The sequence below is a fragment of the Habropoda laboriosa genome, unplaced genomic scaffold (genome assembly GCF_001263275.1).
Source record: "Habropoda laboriosa isolate 0110345459 unplaced genomic scaffold, ASM126327v1 scaffold563, whole genome shotgun sequence".
In the NCBI taxonomy this organism is placed as follows: Eukaryota; Metazoa; Arthropoda; class Insecta; order Hymenoptera; family Apidae; genus Habropoda; species Habropoda laboriosa.
In genome coordinates this window covers 56,623-72,810 of record NW_017100656.1, presented here as the reverse complement: position 1 = coordinate 72,810, position 16,188 = coordinate 56,623, and the positions used below count along the sequence as shown (strand labels likewise).

The 16,188-nt window shown below is 36.3% G+C and overlaps 2 protein-coding genes across 4 annotated transcripts in view; one reads left to right on the top strand and one right to left on the bottom strand.

Annotated features, from left to right (window-relative positions):
* Positions 1-15,947, top strand: part of LOC108576822 (ABC transporter A family member 1-like) — a 22,845-nt gene extending 6,898 nt beyond the window's left edge. The window contains exons 2-23 of the mRNA XM_017939883.1: positions 2,560-4,303; positions 4,380-4,690; positions 4,776-5,005; positions 5,076-5,387; positions 5,472-5,658; positions 9,676-9,997; positions 10,090-10,388; positions 10,460-10,859; positions 10,947-11,114; positions 11,194-11,381; positions 11,452-11,616; positions 11,704-11,812; positions 11,884-12,038; positions 12,107-13,613; positions 13,704-13,829; positions 13,896-14,114; positions 14,188-14,460; positions 14,543-14,844; positions 14,917-15,064; positions 15,140-15,350; positions 15,434-15,647; positions 15,732-15,947. Coding sequence (XP_017795372.1) covers positions 2,560-4,303; positions 4,380-4,690; positions 4,776-5,005; positions 5,076-5,387; positions 5,472-5,658; positions 9,676-9,997; positions 10,090-10,388; positions 10,460-10,859; positions 10,947-11,114; positions 11,194-11,381; positions 11,452-11,616; positions 11,704-11,812; positions 11,884-12,038; positions 12,107-13,613; positions 13,704-13,829; positions 13,896-14,114; positions 14,188-14,460; positions 14,543-14,844; positions 14,917-15,064; positions 15,140-15,350; positions 15,434-15,647; positions 15,732-15,947 — 7,806 coding nt within the window. The remainder of the gene's footprint in view (positions 1-2,559; positions 4,304-4,379; positions 4,691-4,775; positions 5,006-5,075; positions 5,388-5,471; positions 5,659-9,675; positions 9,998-10,089; positions 10,389-10,459; positions 10,860-10,946; positions 11,115-11,193; positions 11,382-11,451; positions 11,617-11,703; positions 11,813-11,883; positions 12,039-12,106; positions 13,614-13,703; positions 13,830-13,895; positions 14,115-14,187; positions 14,461-14,542; positions 14,845-14,916; positions 15,065-15,139; positions 15,351-15,433; positions 15,648-15,731) is intronic.
* LOC108576826 lies at positions 6,089-8,795 on the bottom strand. Of its 3 annotated transcripts, none has more exons than XM_017939887.1 (5): positions 8,719-8,795; positions 7,456-8,239; positions 7,110-7,385; positions 6,504-7,029; positions 6,089-6,410 (listed from the first exon to the last, which is right to left on the bottom strand). In XM_017939887.1, the coding sequence occupies exons 2-5, from the start codon at positions 8,229-8,231 to the stop codon at positions 6,186-6,188; spliced, it is 1,803 nt and encodes a 600-aa protein (XP_017795376.1). In that variant the 5' UTR covers positions 8,232-8,239; positions 8,719-8,795; the 3' UTR covers positions 6,089-6,185. The 3 variants fall into 3 exon arrangements, with proteins under 3 accessions (XP_017795376.1, XP_017795379.1, XP_017795378.1); XM_017939890.1 differs by having other exon boundaries at positions 7,110-7,376; XM_017939889.1 differs by having other exon boundaries at positions 8,478-8,743.
* Positions 15,948-16,188: the final 241 nt, after the last annotated feature.

Genomic DNA, 16,188 nt, shown 5'->3' with positions numbered 1-16,188 from the left:
TGCGAACAACAGTGCAGAAAAAGTTTCTAGGACAGAGTTTTCCTTCCTTTTTTCTCTTTCTCTGCGAACGGAAGGAGAGGAACGGATGAAAGGCGTGTGCGCGAGCACGGGAATCAAAAAAAAAAAAGGAAGAAAGACACACACGATACCGCGAAAGGGGTGAATGACAAACGAAAGATGGCCCGTGTCGTCGGAAATAAACGTGTCAGAGGCGAGGATATATAGGCGGGGAGAAAGGAAGAAAGTTCACTACGTGGGGTTCCGTAAACCCGCGTGTAAATATGGTCTCGTATCGGACGGCAGTGACAGCCGAAACGCGGAGGTCCTTCGGGAAGTCATGGGGAATTTCCTTCACAAGGTAACCGCGCGACAATACTAACTTTGCCGATTAATCTTTCCGCTCGACGTCCCGTCGATAGATCGAACTCGCGAATTTCTTGAATTTTAGTTCGAAGAAAACCCTTCTAAGAGTGCGTTAACCCTGTCGTTTCTAAATTACTCAGCAGCCTTCGGAAAAAGATAATTTTGTTGCGTGTAAGCAAGCGATTCGTAAGAATATTTGAAAAACATTCAATGGAACGAACGCACAGATTTCTTTTAATTTTCTTTCAAGAAGAACGGCGAGGTTTTTAACCCTTTAACAGTGCGTTAACCGTTTCCTTTCCGAATTATTCAACAGTCGTAGAGAAAACATTTCTTCGTATTTTCGTTGCGTGCAAGCGATTCGTAAAAAGTTTTTCGAAAACATTCGACAGAGAACGAACGCACGAATTTTTTATGATTTTCTTTCGAGAAGCGCGGAGAGATTTGTAACCGTCGTTCGTTTCCGAATTATTCAACCGCGATCGAAGAAATATTTCGACGAAGTGCAAAATTCAACGTGCGAAAGGGAGTATATATTTCTTTGTACGAAAAATTCAAATCCTTACATTTCTCAGACGTGCTAAATTGTCAAAGGGTTAACCCAGTCGATAATCACACTAAATTTCACAAAAATTTTTCGTTCCTCCCTTGGAGCAGCACCGTTCCGAATTGTAAAAAGAAGAAAAACTGTCCTCACTGGTAGAATCTCGATCTTTATCCACTGCATGTGAACTCGACCGTCTTTTCTCTATTCCCTCACGAGTAACGCGATCGGAGGAGACATCGGACTGCTCTACAACCGAGCGACTTTTTCGTCCGCGTGAGCCACGGTGCGCTCATAACTGTTCTTGGCATGGTTTCGCGAGCGCGACTGGCGCGAGATCCGGCAAAACAAAATCCTATCTCCCTCCCCGCCGCCGTTTATATTTTATAATTAGTCCCAGCGGGCGAACAAGTTGCGCAATTTTCTGAAAAAAGAAATCCGCGGCCCCCCGATCAGCTGACTCTCCTGTTCAACGCGAAATCCACATCAGTGAACGACGATTGCTCGTGTCGTACGCGGACCCCGTATCTCTCTAACGCCACGAGTGAAGGATAAAAAAGATAATAGAAAATGGAGTATATCAATAAGCTGCTGCATCGTGCTGCCGCGATCCCGACAAGGACGTTGCCGTCGCCCACGTCGCCGGTATTTTGCGTAGTCTGGCCCGATTCAATATATGTATATATGTACACCGGCCGCCCTTTCTCGGTTTTGTGAATTGGCATTCGAGTCGCGTAGTTTTCTTTGGGCTCGTTGGACCGTTAGCTTTAACGCGGAGAAATTTCACGTTAATTAACGCGCAAGGCGTGTGCGATATATAAGGTTCAGGGATTGAACGAGTTCAGGGTTGACGTGAAAGATCGAGATTTCGTGCACTTGGAATTGTCACTAGCTTCTCCAGATTCTCAGTAGTATCGCTTTTATTATGCATACGCGGGGATAATGAGAATTACTTATGGAATAAAATTCATTCGAATAATTTTCAACGTAGTTTAACCCTTTAAATCCCAGTTGGATTCCAGAGTCCTATATATTCTAACGAGTTTTTGTTAACCTTGTAAGTTCGAGGGTGTTTTAAACGTGTCGTAGCAATTTTTCGATGGTTGAAATAGTCTACTTTATATTTGGAATTGAGAGTCTACTCGTTTGCGTGAAAATGTGAAAATCATGAATTTCTGGAGTCCAACCTGAACTTAGAAGGTTAATCCTTTCTCTGTAGAAAAGGTGCCTAAAAGCTGCATCGATCGGTGCACGCAAAAATATAAAAAAGATGTAATTGCATAAAAATAATATGGAAATATTTTTATATGAGACACCCTGTATATACGTAAATAGCAACTATTTTAACACTTCACTATAGCAATGTCCTCTTTCTCTTCGTTAAAAGAAGGAATATTATTGTATAAAAATAATATAGAATTATTTAACTTGTTCCATACATATAAGACACCCTGTATGTACATAAATTGCGATTATAGTAACTCTTCATTTTAAGAATGTCCTCTTTCTCTTCGTCGAAAGAAAGAATGTAATTGTATAAAAATAATGTATAAATATTGAATTTGTCCGATACATAGGAGACACCCTGTATATACGTAAGCTGCGATTATCTTAACACTTCGATTTAGCAATGTCCTCTTTCTGCCTTACAGAGTACCAACGAGAATACTGCGTCGAAGAACGCCGAGCATGAGGTGAAGGTTCGATTTGCTCGCGAGTTCGCTGACGTCGGATCGATCACCTACTCGGCTCCGGAAAGTCTATCCTCGGCCAGCAGTTTCCAGAGTCTCAGTAGCACCCTCAGCACGAAGAGCAGCAGCGGTATCTGCCCAGATTCCGTGCCCCAGAGCCCTAACCAAACTTTAAACACCTCTTACGTCAATAGAAATATATCTGGCGTGGAAGATTTGATCCTCGGTTGCGCAGAAATCCATTTAAACAGCGACGACGACCGCTCGTACGACACTCTAGAGAACTCTCAGGATCTCAGCCAGGATCAGACGTTCGCGTCTGCCACTGACGAGATTCTAGCTGATCTTACCAGAGACCTTGCCAGCGAAATCTCGTTAACAGACTCGCAGAACGCGACAGAAAGTATAGATAGCGTGTCTACGACTCGCGAGTCCACGTGTTCGCCTCTTAATCGTACACAGGATATCCGGGACCAACCTATAGTAAACACCATATGCGTAAGAGAGCCTCTGCCGGTTGCGATTATAAAGTCTGATAGGAGGAACAGCTTTATAAAGGTAGAGCCATTCGTGGAGAGATCGATTTCTCCGCATAGGAGTAATGATTTCAACAGCAATGACTATCAGATTAGTGGAAGCTGCTTGAATACTGTTGAAGAGGCACCAGCGCCTCAGTGTCTCAGCAGAGAGAAGTCTAACTTGGATTCGACTGTATGGTCATCGCTTGATAAAGAAATTCCGGATATATCGAAGGGAGAGGAGCACAGTGTGCTAGGGAATAATACGTCAGAGGCTCAACCTTTGTCTCTAAGTTCTGTATCCTGTCCTCTTGTAAACTCTATTGATAATTCAGTATCTGTGTCAACGGAACATGCGGAGGAGCCGTCGTTGCCAAGTATATCGACGTTGTCTTCCTCGTTAATCGCCTTAGATTCACCGAAATTGTGTGAAAGCGATGCGCGAGATGATAGGGACAATGTGAAGAGCTTGCTGACTAGGTCACCATCTCCAGTAAATAATTCTAACGCTGTAGCACCCTTGTCTCCACGAATCGGATCGAAGAGTCTTGTTCAAGAAGCGCGGAATAAAAGCTTTACTCTGATAGAGTCGTCTTCGCCTGATCTTTGTAACGATGCTACAAACTGTGAACAGAGTTGCGAGATTCGTTTAAACGACACTCCTATTGTAAGGCCAAAAACGCCTGAAGTTCAGGAAAATTTATGTACGAGTATTGATAAGGAACCTGAGATTGGCAGTGTTGTTGTTAACAACGTCGAATTTTCTCCTCTAAAGGAGACTAGCCTACATGTAAATGTTGTAACTTCATCTAAGGAGGAGATATCGAATAACAAATTAGATGAATCTCTGGGCAAAAGGAGCGACGAAGATCTTGAAAAGGTGGATGTAATAAAGTCGTTAAACGAGGAAGAAAAGAAGGAAGAAGAGGAACAATCTTCTGATGATAAATTGGACGCGACTCTGACGTTGCAGGATGCTTCATTGATCTCAAAGACTGTGCCAGAGGTGGAACTGTACACAGACTTCAAGCCGGAGCGACAGAGCACCACGTTATCTACGTTGAATATCGAGGAGTCGAATTTCGACGAACTGAAATCAGCCGCTGAACAGGTGGCCAATGATATTTTCAAGTCTTCGTTGGAGCTTTCCGAAGAAACTGATCCTTTCATCAGCGCAGCATCCGAAAGTGAGTGTCTTTTAATTGTTGAATTTATTTACGTGACTAATACGTGTGTCTCTTAACGGTGAATTTTACCACACAGTCTTCCAAGATCCTACGAGCTTCGATTATTTTATAAATCACGGCAACGCGAAGACTGTCAATCGTTTGAGAACCGAGTCCTTGTATGTGAAGTTCGATCCGTTGGTGGGGAATACCACCATGTTACCTCAAGGAAATATTCAGCCCATGAATGAGGAGCAAAACGGAAAAAGCGAGAACGTACCAGCAAATATTGTTACTCCTAAACGTAATCCTGCCATAGCAGCTATAGATAGGCTACTTTTTTATAGTCCTATTTCTACCAGTATGACGCAGAAAACGGATGAACCTCAAGAAAAGGTTGCTAGCAAAGTACGTTGGAGTTCTATAAATATTATAGTGCATTTGCTAATGTGTTGTTAGAGGAACCATGCATATTTCTGTTTTAATTACGTAGGAACAGCCCGTAGAAGAGCCTAAGTCAGACACTCCACTCATTACCGACGTTAATATGAGCAAAGAATTAGAATTGGTAAGGTCAACGGTATTACAGTTAGAGGAGGAATTAGAGAAGCAAAGGAAAGAGTACGAAACTGAATTGGAAAAGCAAAAGAACACTTTTCAAGAGAAAATTAACAAATTACAAGCACAAATAGCGCAAGAAGTAAAAAGTAAATCTCAGATGACGTAAGTTACATATTATCCGTGCAAGGTTATGTCCGTAGTACAGTGGAAATAATCAAAACATTGATTTCAGGGTCGTAGTCGAAGAATACGAGAAATCGATTAGTCGGCTGCTCACAGAGAGAGAAAGAGATCGTACGAATTTCGAACAAGAGAAGGCAAAGATCCAGGAGGAATTGCAAGCGACGAATGTTCATTTAGCCAACACGGAGGCTGCTTTCAATGACGTACATCAAAAGTATGAGAGGCTGAAAGGTTTCGTATCTACGTATAAGAATAATGAAACAGTATTGAAAGAGAACATTCAGGAGAACATGGAAACCATAAAGGACTTGGAAACACGGTACGATCAATTGAAGAATCATGCTATGACACAACTTGAAAAGTAAGTATTTAAAGGAAGTTGTAATATTGTTAATTAATATTGAAAAAAAGGAAACACGTTATATATATCCTCTCAACATTTTAGAGCTAACTTCGAGTTAGATGCTATGCGAAAACAGCATGAAGATGAAACGGTGAAACTTCATGCAATGGTGAGGAAAGCAGAACTTAAGAGTAATTCACTGGCCGAGTTGGTCGAACAAAAGACTAAAGAAAATAAGGAACTAACGCAAATATTGGATGAGGTGATCGCCAGGGTGGGCCACCAAAATGCGGAATAATCAGCGGATGGAAAAAAATAATAATAATAAACAAGCATCGCGAACGCAAACGCGATTAGTCTTTATTTTTTTACCCCTTAACTTTTTAGACACAACCATATGCTAGGTATGATTGATGTATATGTACACATGCGTTGTTTCTAGAGTTATAAATGCCAATTATGTTTCGTTTCAGAGAAGCACCTTTTATTAATTATTTATAAGTTGTGAAATATATATATATATATACTATTTTACCGCTAATAAAAAAATAGGCATATTAAAAACAACCTCTCATTTTATGTTTTATGCAGTAAAAAATATCTTAGTATTCACACATCACGCGTTAATGTTCCACGCGATTTGTTATAATACACTTCAATACAAATATCTCACTATATTCATTAAATAAAATTCATTGTTTATACATATACCACCCCGACATACGAATACCAATGTTTGTGCATTGATTTCTGCGATAAATAACGAACCTTACGCAAAGTTTAGTCAATTTCTCTCGCCTATATCAATGAGTATTGTTAATCCGTTGGTCTTGCATCCATCACAAAAAGGACGTGATGTTTTGCTAATTTTAACATACGATCACTTGTACTCCCTGGCTTGCGGGGAATATTCTTATTGTCAAGATCAGGCATAAGTTTCTTTATGGTTCGCGCCAAATTTGTAGCATACTGCTTGAATTGTGGATGAGTCATACCTATTCCCTTACTTCGTAAAGCTTCCGCTACCGCCCATAGTAATTTCTACATTTGAAACATTTGAAAACACTTGCATTATATTACACAATAAAAGATAATTGTTTAAATGTATTTTTAAAGACTTTGAAAGAGGAATACCTTTCTATGGTTATCACTAAGCTCGTTTCTACTTTCGGCTAAGGATGGCTTGGTCTTTTCAATTACATTACCAGATGAATGTCGATCCCACGAAGGACCCGTGTTATTATGTAGTTCGTGAGAACAATCGAAAGACAAACTCTTCGCCCATTTGCACTGCGGCCTTTCTAATTCTTCTTCGCTTTTCCTTTTTCTCGATTCTTCAAGGACTACCTTTTGAGCGCCTTGAGAATCCTCCTCCTTTGTATTCTGCGTAAATAAAACACGCTTAATGTTTTGGAGATTTGACCCACTTGTTAACAACTTGCTTGGACCAGCTCGATCCAGAGGCGGAGGACTTTGAAAAAGAGCGCGTTTTGATGTTTCGATTTTGGACATCAATGGACTGGGTCCATCCAAAATGAGCCGTCGAGCTATTCGTTTTTTCGTCGAACTCCTGGGAGTTCCCCTCGGGCTTTTACCTCGTGGACTTTTACCCCTTGGACTTTTCCCTCTGGGACTTTTGCCTTTTTTAATAGTGGGTTTTCTATATTAAAACAAAATTAATTTTACATTTTAAAATATTAAAACTCTTTCGAAATATAAACCTTTAAGTTCCGTGCGTACTTAATATTTAATACTACAAGCTTCTTATTGTTCACTGCTAATCCTTGCAAATTTGCACTAGAGAATACTTTCCGCCTTCTTGTTAAATGACTTAATCTTTTTCCTGGACTTTGGCCGTTATTACGTTTGGCCAAAAGATTTCGTTTTTTGGCACTGCTTGGTGCTGGTTTAGAGAACCATACAGTACAAGTGGATTGGGTTTCAGCCCCTATATACCTTTCACATAATTTTGGCGTGAGACCTTCAAATTCCTCAATTGCTTTGTTCCTGTTATAACTAAAATGATATGAAACTTTATTACTGTTTTACATATATTATAAACTAGGATATACATTAATGTACTCACTGGATTCCATGAAATTTGTGATGATATACTTCAGGCCACTTCAAAGAGGTAGCTCCCTTTTCATCAATAGTGTCATAAAGTAATGATTGTCTTTGTATAGAAGGAAAAGACACTTGTTTTGTTTTATTCTCAGTTACAGTTTCTTGTACCTGTTCAGGGTTTAAAACTTTTGTTCCACTTGCACTAGCATTGACTATGCTTTTCTCATTGTTAGGAACTATTTCCTCTATTCTAAAATTATCACTGCAAGTGTTATTTTTTAAGCCTATTGTATCTATATTATTACTAATATTACTTTGATATTGTGGATCACAAGCGTCAAAAGCAGTACTTAAATTTCTAGATGTGCTTTTGGTACGTTGATAAGAATTATTTGTACTAATATTTTCTTTCTGCTGTTCTAGGGATTCTGCATTTAGATCTTGTTGCACCTGTTTGTTTGATAAAACACATGGTGTCCAAAATAGATGTTGATTCTCATAAATGCGTAATAATAATTCTGAACAGTCTGTTCTGCAAATTGTGAACTTGGGTGGTGGAGGTACACCACTTAAAAGTTTGTTAATTTTTCCTAATAAATTGTTATCAGATGTAGCAATTAAGTCAGCTTGAGAAGGTTTTTGGGGACTAGCTATCACTGGTACTTCATGTGCTAGTGGTTCATTGTTCTTTTTGTCATCATCATTATCACTGTCGAACATCTCTGGACTAGAGATGTTCGCAAACTCTTTCTCAGTTTTGGAACTTCCATCTCTATTGGGATAACAGCAATCCATGGCATTGTCTGTGAGGAAAAATGTACGAATTATATAATAACAACAATTTCTTAATTTGTTGAAGAATCGAACATTAATGGTTGTTAACAATTTCTTGTAATACCAAGGTCACTATTCAATTTAAATAACTTGCTCTGTTTTCACATCATTACATTTTTCAAAGTATTAAAGGGATTACTACGGACTCAACTGTGTCGCATATATTTACGTACAAAAAGTTCGTTACAAGTAAAGATATTAACTAACCTTGTAGAAAGTTGCATATTAACGCCAAAATTTTTATACGAATGCAATGTAAATGTTTAATTTATTTGTATTTTTTCCGTGCGTCATTTATCATTTCGATAAAAATCAATGTCAATGACGATAAGCCTGTTGCTTCGTTAAGATTTAACGTGATACCATACACATCGTATCTTTGTATTTTAAAATGGAATACGCGTAAAAAATCCTGGCATACTGTGCACAGAAATTCGAATATACTTACGTCTTTTAGTAAATCGACGTTCAAGTGTTCCTCGCTCAATAATTTATTGGCTAGTAGCCAGATTCATCTGTTTTGATTTCCTTATGCCAAAAGCAGCACTGCTCACTACGCATAATACTATCGCGTACGTCATAATCTGACGACAGCATGTCTATCCTTAAGGCTGTTTTTCGTTCCACGTACTTTCACTGAGAACTTGCTTGGTTATCGCTATGAATGTAGGGCAGTATCAGTTATTTTTTCGACGCTCAATATCTGAAAGATAATATTATCTCAAACCGTAGTTACGGGACAGTCGACAATTCTAAACGTAGCTGAATAGTGATATTTACGTGTGTATATAACGCTAGTGTGTTTTGTGTTTTGACGTTGGTTAAACGTCCGGGGAAACAACGATAATTACGTGTATATAACTAATGTGTTTAGTGCAAAATCTCGCATTTTTCAACGTTAATTGTATTTTTAATACGAAATATAGAATGTTTAAAAATGCTTAAAGTGATAATACTGTTTTTATAAGATTTCTGCTGCAGGATTGACAGATGACATTCGGTAAGTCTTTCACCAATAAATAATTTTTTTTTATTCAACATATATTTATTATAATAAAATTTAACGAGACAAAATCATTATGACAATCATAAGAAATTAAAATAAAAATTTCTTTCTAAATGCTGGCTATATTTAACGAAAATTCTACAAATATGTATTTAAGAAATTTTATTTAATAACTTGATGGTCAAGGTTATATGTTGAAGCACATTGTATTCTGTCAGTGTACATGCTGATTCATACATCAATTCTTATTATTTATTCATTGTACTTTTATGAACTTTCAATGGCATTGTGTAACTTAACTATTTATATACACAAAACACATAGACTTATTACAAAACACATAGATTGATTACTTAAAATTAAAAAATTTTTTAAAGTACATAATTATATTATACTTAAATCATCAAAATGGGAAGTACAATTAGAACTTTTGGCTTACTTTTGTATAAAAATCTACTAATAAGAAAGAGACATTGGAAAATGACAATATTCTTACAATGTTTAGTACCTATTACCTTGTTTATACTCATACAAGCTATGAGAGATTTTAGTGTACAACCACCACGTATTATTAATGAAAGTACATATTATCCTATAGAAACCAAAGATAAATTGACATACTTAAACAGAGAATTTACTGTTTTATATTATGTACCACAGAATTCTTACACAGAAAGTATTTTAGAAGATGTTCGAATGTGTTTGAAACTGCCAAAAGAAAGTAATTACATTTAAGCATTTAATACTTTATATAATTTTACTTCATCAATATTTCAAACTACAATAAACTTTTTTATTCAAAATATTTCATAGATGTAAAGGGATTTGCAACTGAAAATGATATGATTATGGCTTATACAATTTTAGAAGTTAAATCTCCAACTTCTGAAGTTTTAGCTCTTGTGCTTGAACAGTATAATACAACTGATATAAGATATAAAATTAGACATGCCTTTAAAATTCCAAATATATTGTTCCAAAAGATGTTTGATCAACCCGCATATAATGCACATACTATATATTTCAATGCTATACCATTTGTGCAATTGCAAATGTGTGCTGATGAAACTTTTATAAATCACACAGCATCACATCCTATGATGGATACAAAGGTATAATACATACATAGTGTTAAGTACAAGTATTGCTGATGCTTTGTATTACTTAATTTATATATTTTTAGGTGTCATTACAAAAAATGCCTTATCCACCATTTATAAAAAGAGATGAGTCAGATATAATATTAAGACTGGCAATATGCACATTTGCAGTGATTGGTTTTTTAATTCCACTTTGTGTGGAAACAAATTATTCAACAGCAGAAAAGAACATTGGTGTAAATGTTTTAATGGCTATGAATGGAGTAAAGACTTATCAAAATTTATTAAGTTGGTTAATCACTGGCATTGTATTTAGTATATTTTATGTAATACCAATAATAGTATTATTTAAAAATACATTTACTGGGAATGTTGATCCATACTTGTATTACAGCAATGCTTTTATATTTTGGCTAATACTTACAGTACATGTTGCTCATTTGATATCATTTGGTATGCATGTTGCTGCATATTTTTCAAAACGTAAGTTCTTCTGAGGAAAAATAAATGCTATTTAGAAGATTGGTTAGGTTTATTATATTGGTAACTTATGATACAATTTTTTTCTAGCACATTTTGTGGCATCAATAATATCAATTATTTATACTGCTTCACTTTCACTCCATGGAAATTTAATAAGAAAGGAAGTCTTTTCAATAATACCATATTTAGGTGTAATATTTCCAAATATACTGCTGTATAGGTTCTTTGAAGAAGTAAATTCATATGAAGCTCTATGTGTGTAAAGATTTTTTCATTATCTATAATATAACAATGTTTTGTAATTCATTGGATACTAAACGTGGTGAAATTTTAGTAACTGGAATTCAATGGTCAAATATGTTTTTTGTTGGAGATGTACAATATAATATTTGTGGGAGTATTGGATTTATATTGATCTTTTCTATTTTGGGTACTTTGTTACATTTTTCTCTTGCTGTATATATCAATGCCATATTTCCCGGAAAATATGGAGTTCGTAAAGAACCGTTGTATTTCTTGAAGGTAAATTTTTTATCACATTTTTGAAGATATATACTATTGATTGTGTTTATAATAAAAACAAATTTTCTAGTATTTAAGAAAGAATAAAGTATGTCTTGATGAAGACATAGAGGATTTTGATTATGATACCATAGACAATGAGAATTTCGAACCAGTCGCGAAAGGTGCACTTACTCCTGGTATTCAAATCCGTAATCTGAAGAAAACTTATAAAAGTATTTTTTTGCGAAAGTCAGTAAGTTTCTCAATTTACAAAATTTGATCGTAAAATTATCATAATTCTCTATTATCTCCGACAAATTATACCGTTAATGTACAACAGGCAGTCCATGCTGTAAAGGGAATTACAATGGATTTGTATAAAGGACAAATAACAGCTTTATTGGGACATAATGGTGCTGGAAAAACCACACTTATGTCCATTCTAACAGGTAGTAATATAACTTCCATTAAGACAAGTATGTATATCTAAAGGTTTTTTTTATTAAACACATTTTATTAGGTGTAATAAGTGCAACCAGCGGTAAAGTTCTTATAAACGGTAAGAACATACAGAAACATTTGGAATTTATCAGAAACGATTTGGGATTATGCCCTCAGGAAAACATAGTTTTTCCGGACTTGAGTGTATTCGAGCAATTACAATTCTTTGGTCTAGTAAGTATTTAAATAAAATTAAATAACGTTTAAATATAAATAATAATCTAAACCGCTTAAACTTTTAGTTGAAAGGTACAAATAAAACAAGGAAAGAGATCCAGAAAAATATTAATGATTTACTCGATAAATTAAAGTTAAACGAAAAAAGAAATGTTCTTCCCAGCACATTGTCTGGAGGACAAAAGCGAAGACTGTGCTTAGGAATGGCCCTCATCGGCGACGCTAGCATCATAATTTTGGATGAGCCAACGTCAGGAATGGATCCTGAAACTAGAAGGGACATATGGGATATAATATTAAAAATCAGAGGAAAGAAAACAATTTTGATTAGTACACACAATATGGAAGAGGCTGATATACTTGGAGATCGAATCGCCATCGTGCACGGAGGTCGATTAAAATGTTACGGCACGTCGATGTTTCTAAAAAAACTATACGGCTACGGCCATATAGAAGTTACACTGTCTACGAAATCGTGGTGTAATGCAGAGAAAGTAATAAATAAATTCGACCCAAGGACGCAACAAATAAGTGTGGACAACGAGAAAATTGTCCTGAGCGTGCCTAACACTGAAACTTTACCTCAGTCTTTAGACAAAGTTGAGATCGAGAAAAAGAATTTGGGAGTTACAGGGATCAGCGTGTCGCTAATTACATTGGAAGAAGTATTCTTGAAGGTAATTAAAAATAATGATAATGGAAAACATCTGAACGAATTATTTTGTCTTTCAACGCAAAAAGTAGAAGGGTGGAGTCTGTGCATACAGGCAATTTCTGCATTGTACTCCAAGAAATTTACTTATATCAAGAAGAACTTGTGTAACGTATTACTGATGTTGTTTCTGCCTCTTTTATCAGTGGTATCAATGGCTTTGAGCTACGATGCACCTAGTGACTCGACAAACTTGTTTCCAATGGAACTTAACATGTACAGGCATCCAAAGGTTTTGTACTCGTCTAAAAATGAAACTATTGGTAAAGGGTATAGAGATTCAGTAAAATTTTATGGCGGATCTGTGACAGAAGTGGAACGCAATACAAGCGTCACGCAAGCTTTGTTGGATCACGCAGTTCAGGATATCGCCGAGTTTCGTAACAACTACATAGTTTCTGCAGAATTTAATATCACTAATGACGTCTTGTACGCTAATGCTTTTTACTCTGGAATCGCAATCCATAGTGTACCATTAACCATGAATTTATTGTCGAATGCGCTGATCAAAAGTGCATCTGGTGGTGAATATTCTATTCACGTTTCCAGTCAAAAATTACCAAATGCCTTGTCTTCAACAATAGTGTATATGCCAGAAATGGAATCATTGTGGAGAGTATTAGTCTTTTGCTGCTTTTTCTTTCCCACCGTAGCACTTTTTGTCATCCACCCTTACCAGGAAACCGAAACCAAAATGAAGCAACTTCAAAGAATGACGGGAGTCACGTCTTTCTCGTATTGGCTTACTATATTCTCCGTCGATATTTTAGTTCTTACGGCTACCATACATATTATTATACTCGGATTTTACTGCATGGATATTATCTTGGACATACGTCTATTCTACAGGATAGAAATACGTAAGACAAGACAAAGTATTATTGTGAACACACTGTAGATTTTGTTAGTGAATTCGGTTCACAATAACTTATATTTCTGTTCCTTTTCAGTGACATTGTTATTGTTGCTATTACTTTTTGGTATCAATTCCTTATTTATAACGTATATCTTCAGCTTTATCAATAAATCAAGGAATACTGTGTTAAGTATTTTAAATCTTGCACCGATTGGACTTGGTAAGTTGTATGGGTTACTAAATTCTGGGGAAAAAAAAATGAAAAACTTATCTTCTTGTATTCCAGTTTTACTACAATATCTTTTGCACGAGGTGATTCATAGTTTCGATAGTCTGAAAGTTTTACATTCGATTCAGAAAAGGCTGTTTCGTTTGGTGCCTCATGTGAGCCTATTCCATGGTCAATTATCTTTCTACAATGTAGCTCTACAAAACGCGAGGTGTCGTCGATTACCAAAACGATTGCAAGATATAGTTTGCTTGGGTTTAATGGATACTTGTTGCAGTACGAACATCTTAACAATGTACTTTAATATATTCCTCATTTTAGTAGTGTGAACTATTAACATTCTTCATAGGTTTGGAATGCGCGGATGGAGTGTGCAAGAATCAGCTTTCTTATTTTTCCAATTACGATAACGACATGAGTCTAGGAGAATGCGTTGTATACCTCTCTCTTACACCGCTGTTATATTTTGCCATACTTATCCTTCTAGAGGAGCGTGTACCTCATAAACTGTACGCTAAAATACTAAATCAAAATTTAAAGAACGCTTGCGACATAAAGGACGATCAAGTGAAAAAGGAGAAGCACACGGTGGCGCAAGAAATTAGAAAATTACAAAATCACGGTACTGTTTCCCAAAAAATTAGATTCATTTTTTTCTTTTTTGTAAGGAAACAATATTTAAAGAATTTAATATTTAGATGCAGCTAAGACAATAAGTAGGGAAGAGCCAATGAAGAGAGTTCCTACTGGTCAGGATCATTTCTTCGAAAGCCCGGAGGATAACAACGACAATCTGTTCTTGGTTTATGAATTGAGCAAGTATTACGGATCACTGATGGCAGTACAAGAGATCAGTTTTCGTGTGAAGCAAAGGGAATGCTTTGGATTGCTTGGCGTGAACGGTGCCGGAAAGAGCACCACGTTTAGAATGTTGACCGGTGAAGAGATACCAAACAGTGGTACCATGTACTTAGGAAAATCAGAAATTCATGCTGATAGAAAAAATGTAATAAATAATTCTTCTTGTTCTCCATTTTATTGTTCCTGTTATACATTTATTATATATTTTTTCTCACAGTATCTTTCACAAATGGGATATTGTCCACAAACTAACGCGATGGTCAATTCTTTGAATTCATTCGATCATTTGCGATTGTTCGCCTTACTACGTGGCATACCAAAATCGAAGGTGGACTTAGAAGTGAGCAAATGGATCAATCGACTCGGTAAATTTCCATAATTTTTCTTTTTATTCAATTTAAATAAATAAACATATTGATAGAAAATATTTATTGCATCAGATTTAAATGCTTGTATGCATCAACCAAGCGGAACTTATAGCGGTGGGAATAAAAGGCGGCTGAACATTGCGATGGCGCTTATTGGAAATCCCACTCTCGTTCTGTTGGATGAACCAACAACAGGAGTGGATCCAGCGGCCAGAAGGTCGCTCTGGAATGTACTTCAATCGTGCCAAGCAATGGGACAGGCGATTATACTTACTTCTCACAGGTACTCTACTTGACTCGGTAATACGTGTTACTGGAAATGTTGTACAAGTTGATTTGCATAAAGAAAAAATATATTTTCAATAGCATGGAAGAATGTGAGGCTTTGTGCAACAGACTAGTTATTATGGTGAAAGGTCAATTGGTGTGCATCGGGCCAAGTCAGGAATTGAAGCAACGATTTGGCGCTGGTTACGATATTCACGTTAAATTGAATCCCAATCGGACGGACGATGATGTCAGTAACATAAAGAGAACTATGGAATCTTCTTTATCGTGTGAAATTAGGGATGAGAATCTGGTAATGATTCTGAGTTTATGTGAAACATTTTGCGGATGTATTTGTTCAGTTCTCAATGATATTATTTTATCCTGTAATTCGTAGGGTTTCATCGCGTACCATGTGAATGATATTGGAATGACGTGGGAAAAGATGTATAATACAATGAACGATTTGAAAGGACGATTCAGTTGTATCGAGGATTACGCCGTTTTATCGGCCACGTTGGAACAACTTTTCATTCATTTCGCCAGGGGAACTGAATTAACTAAGCCAGAGGCGCCTACTGTAGACTCTACGACCCAAACAGTAGATGTATAAATATTGTGTCATTTTAGTGACGATTTTCTCAGTTATTAAGTCATATTTTGCAAGCGCTTGTGAAGCATTCCTGTGTAATATGTTAAACGTATTGCGTTATATTTATTTTCAAGAAAGTTGTATAAGTACATATTTTTCAAATAATAAAACTTATCTGAATGTAATATATTAATAAAGAACGTTTTAAAAAGAATATTTGAAAAATGTCACGAGGAAGGAAAGAATAACACCATAAATAAGG

What these genes read in the sequence shown, in the direction of transcription:
- LOC108576826 (XM_017939887.1), bottom strand. Translation starts at nt 8,231, where the DNA reads ATGGATTGCTGTTATCCCAATAGAGATGGAAGTTCCAAAACTGAGAAA. An exon ending in CTTGTAGTATTAAATATTAA is followed by an intron (nt 7,030 to 7,109) that starts GTACGCACGGAA and finishes GTTTTAATATAG; the next exon opens with AAAACCCACTATTAAAAAAG. An exon ending in TTAGTGATAACCATAGAAAG is followed by an intron (nt 6,411 to 6,503) that starts GTATTCCTCTTT and finishes TTTCAAATGTAG; the next exon opens with AAATTACTATGGGCGGTAGC.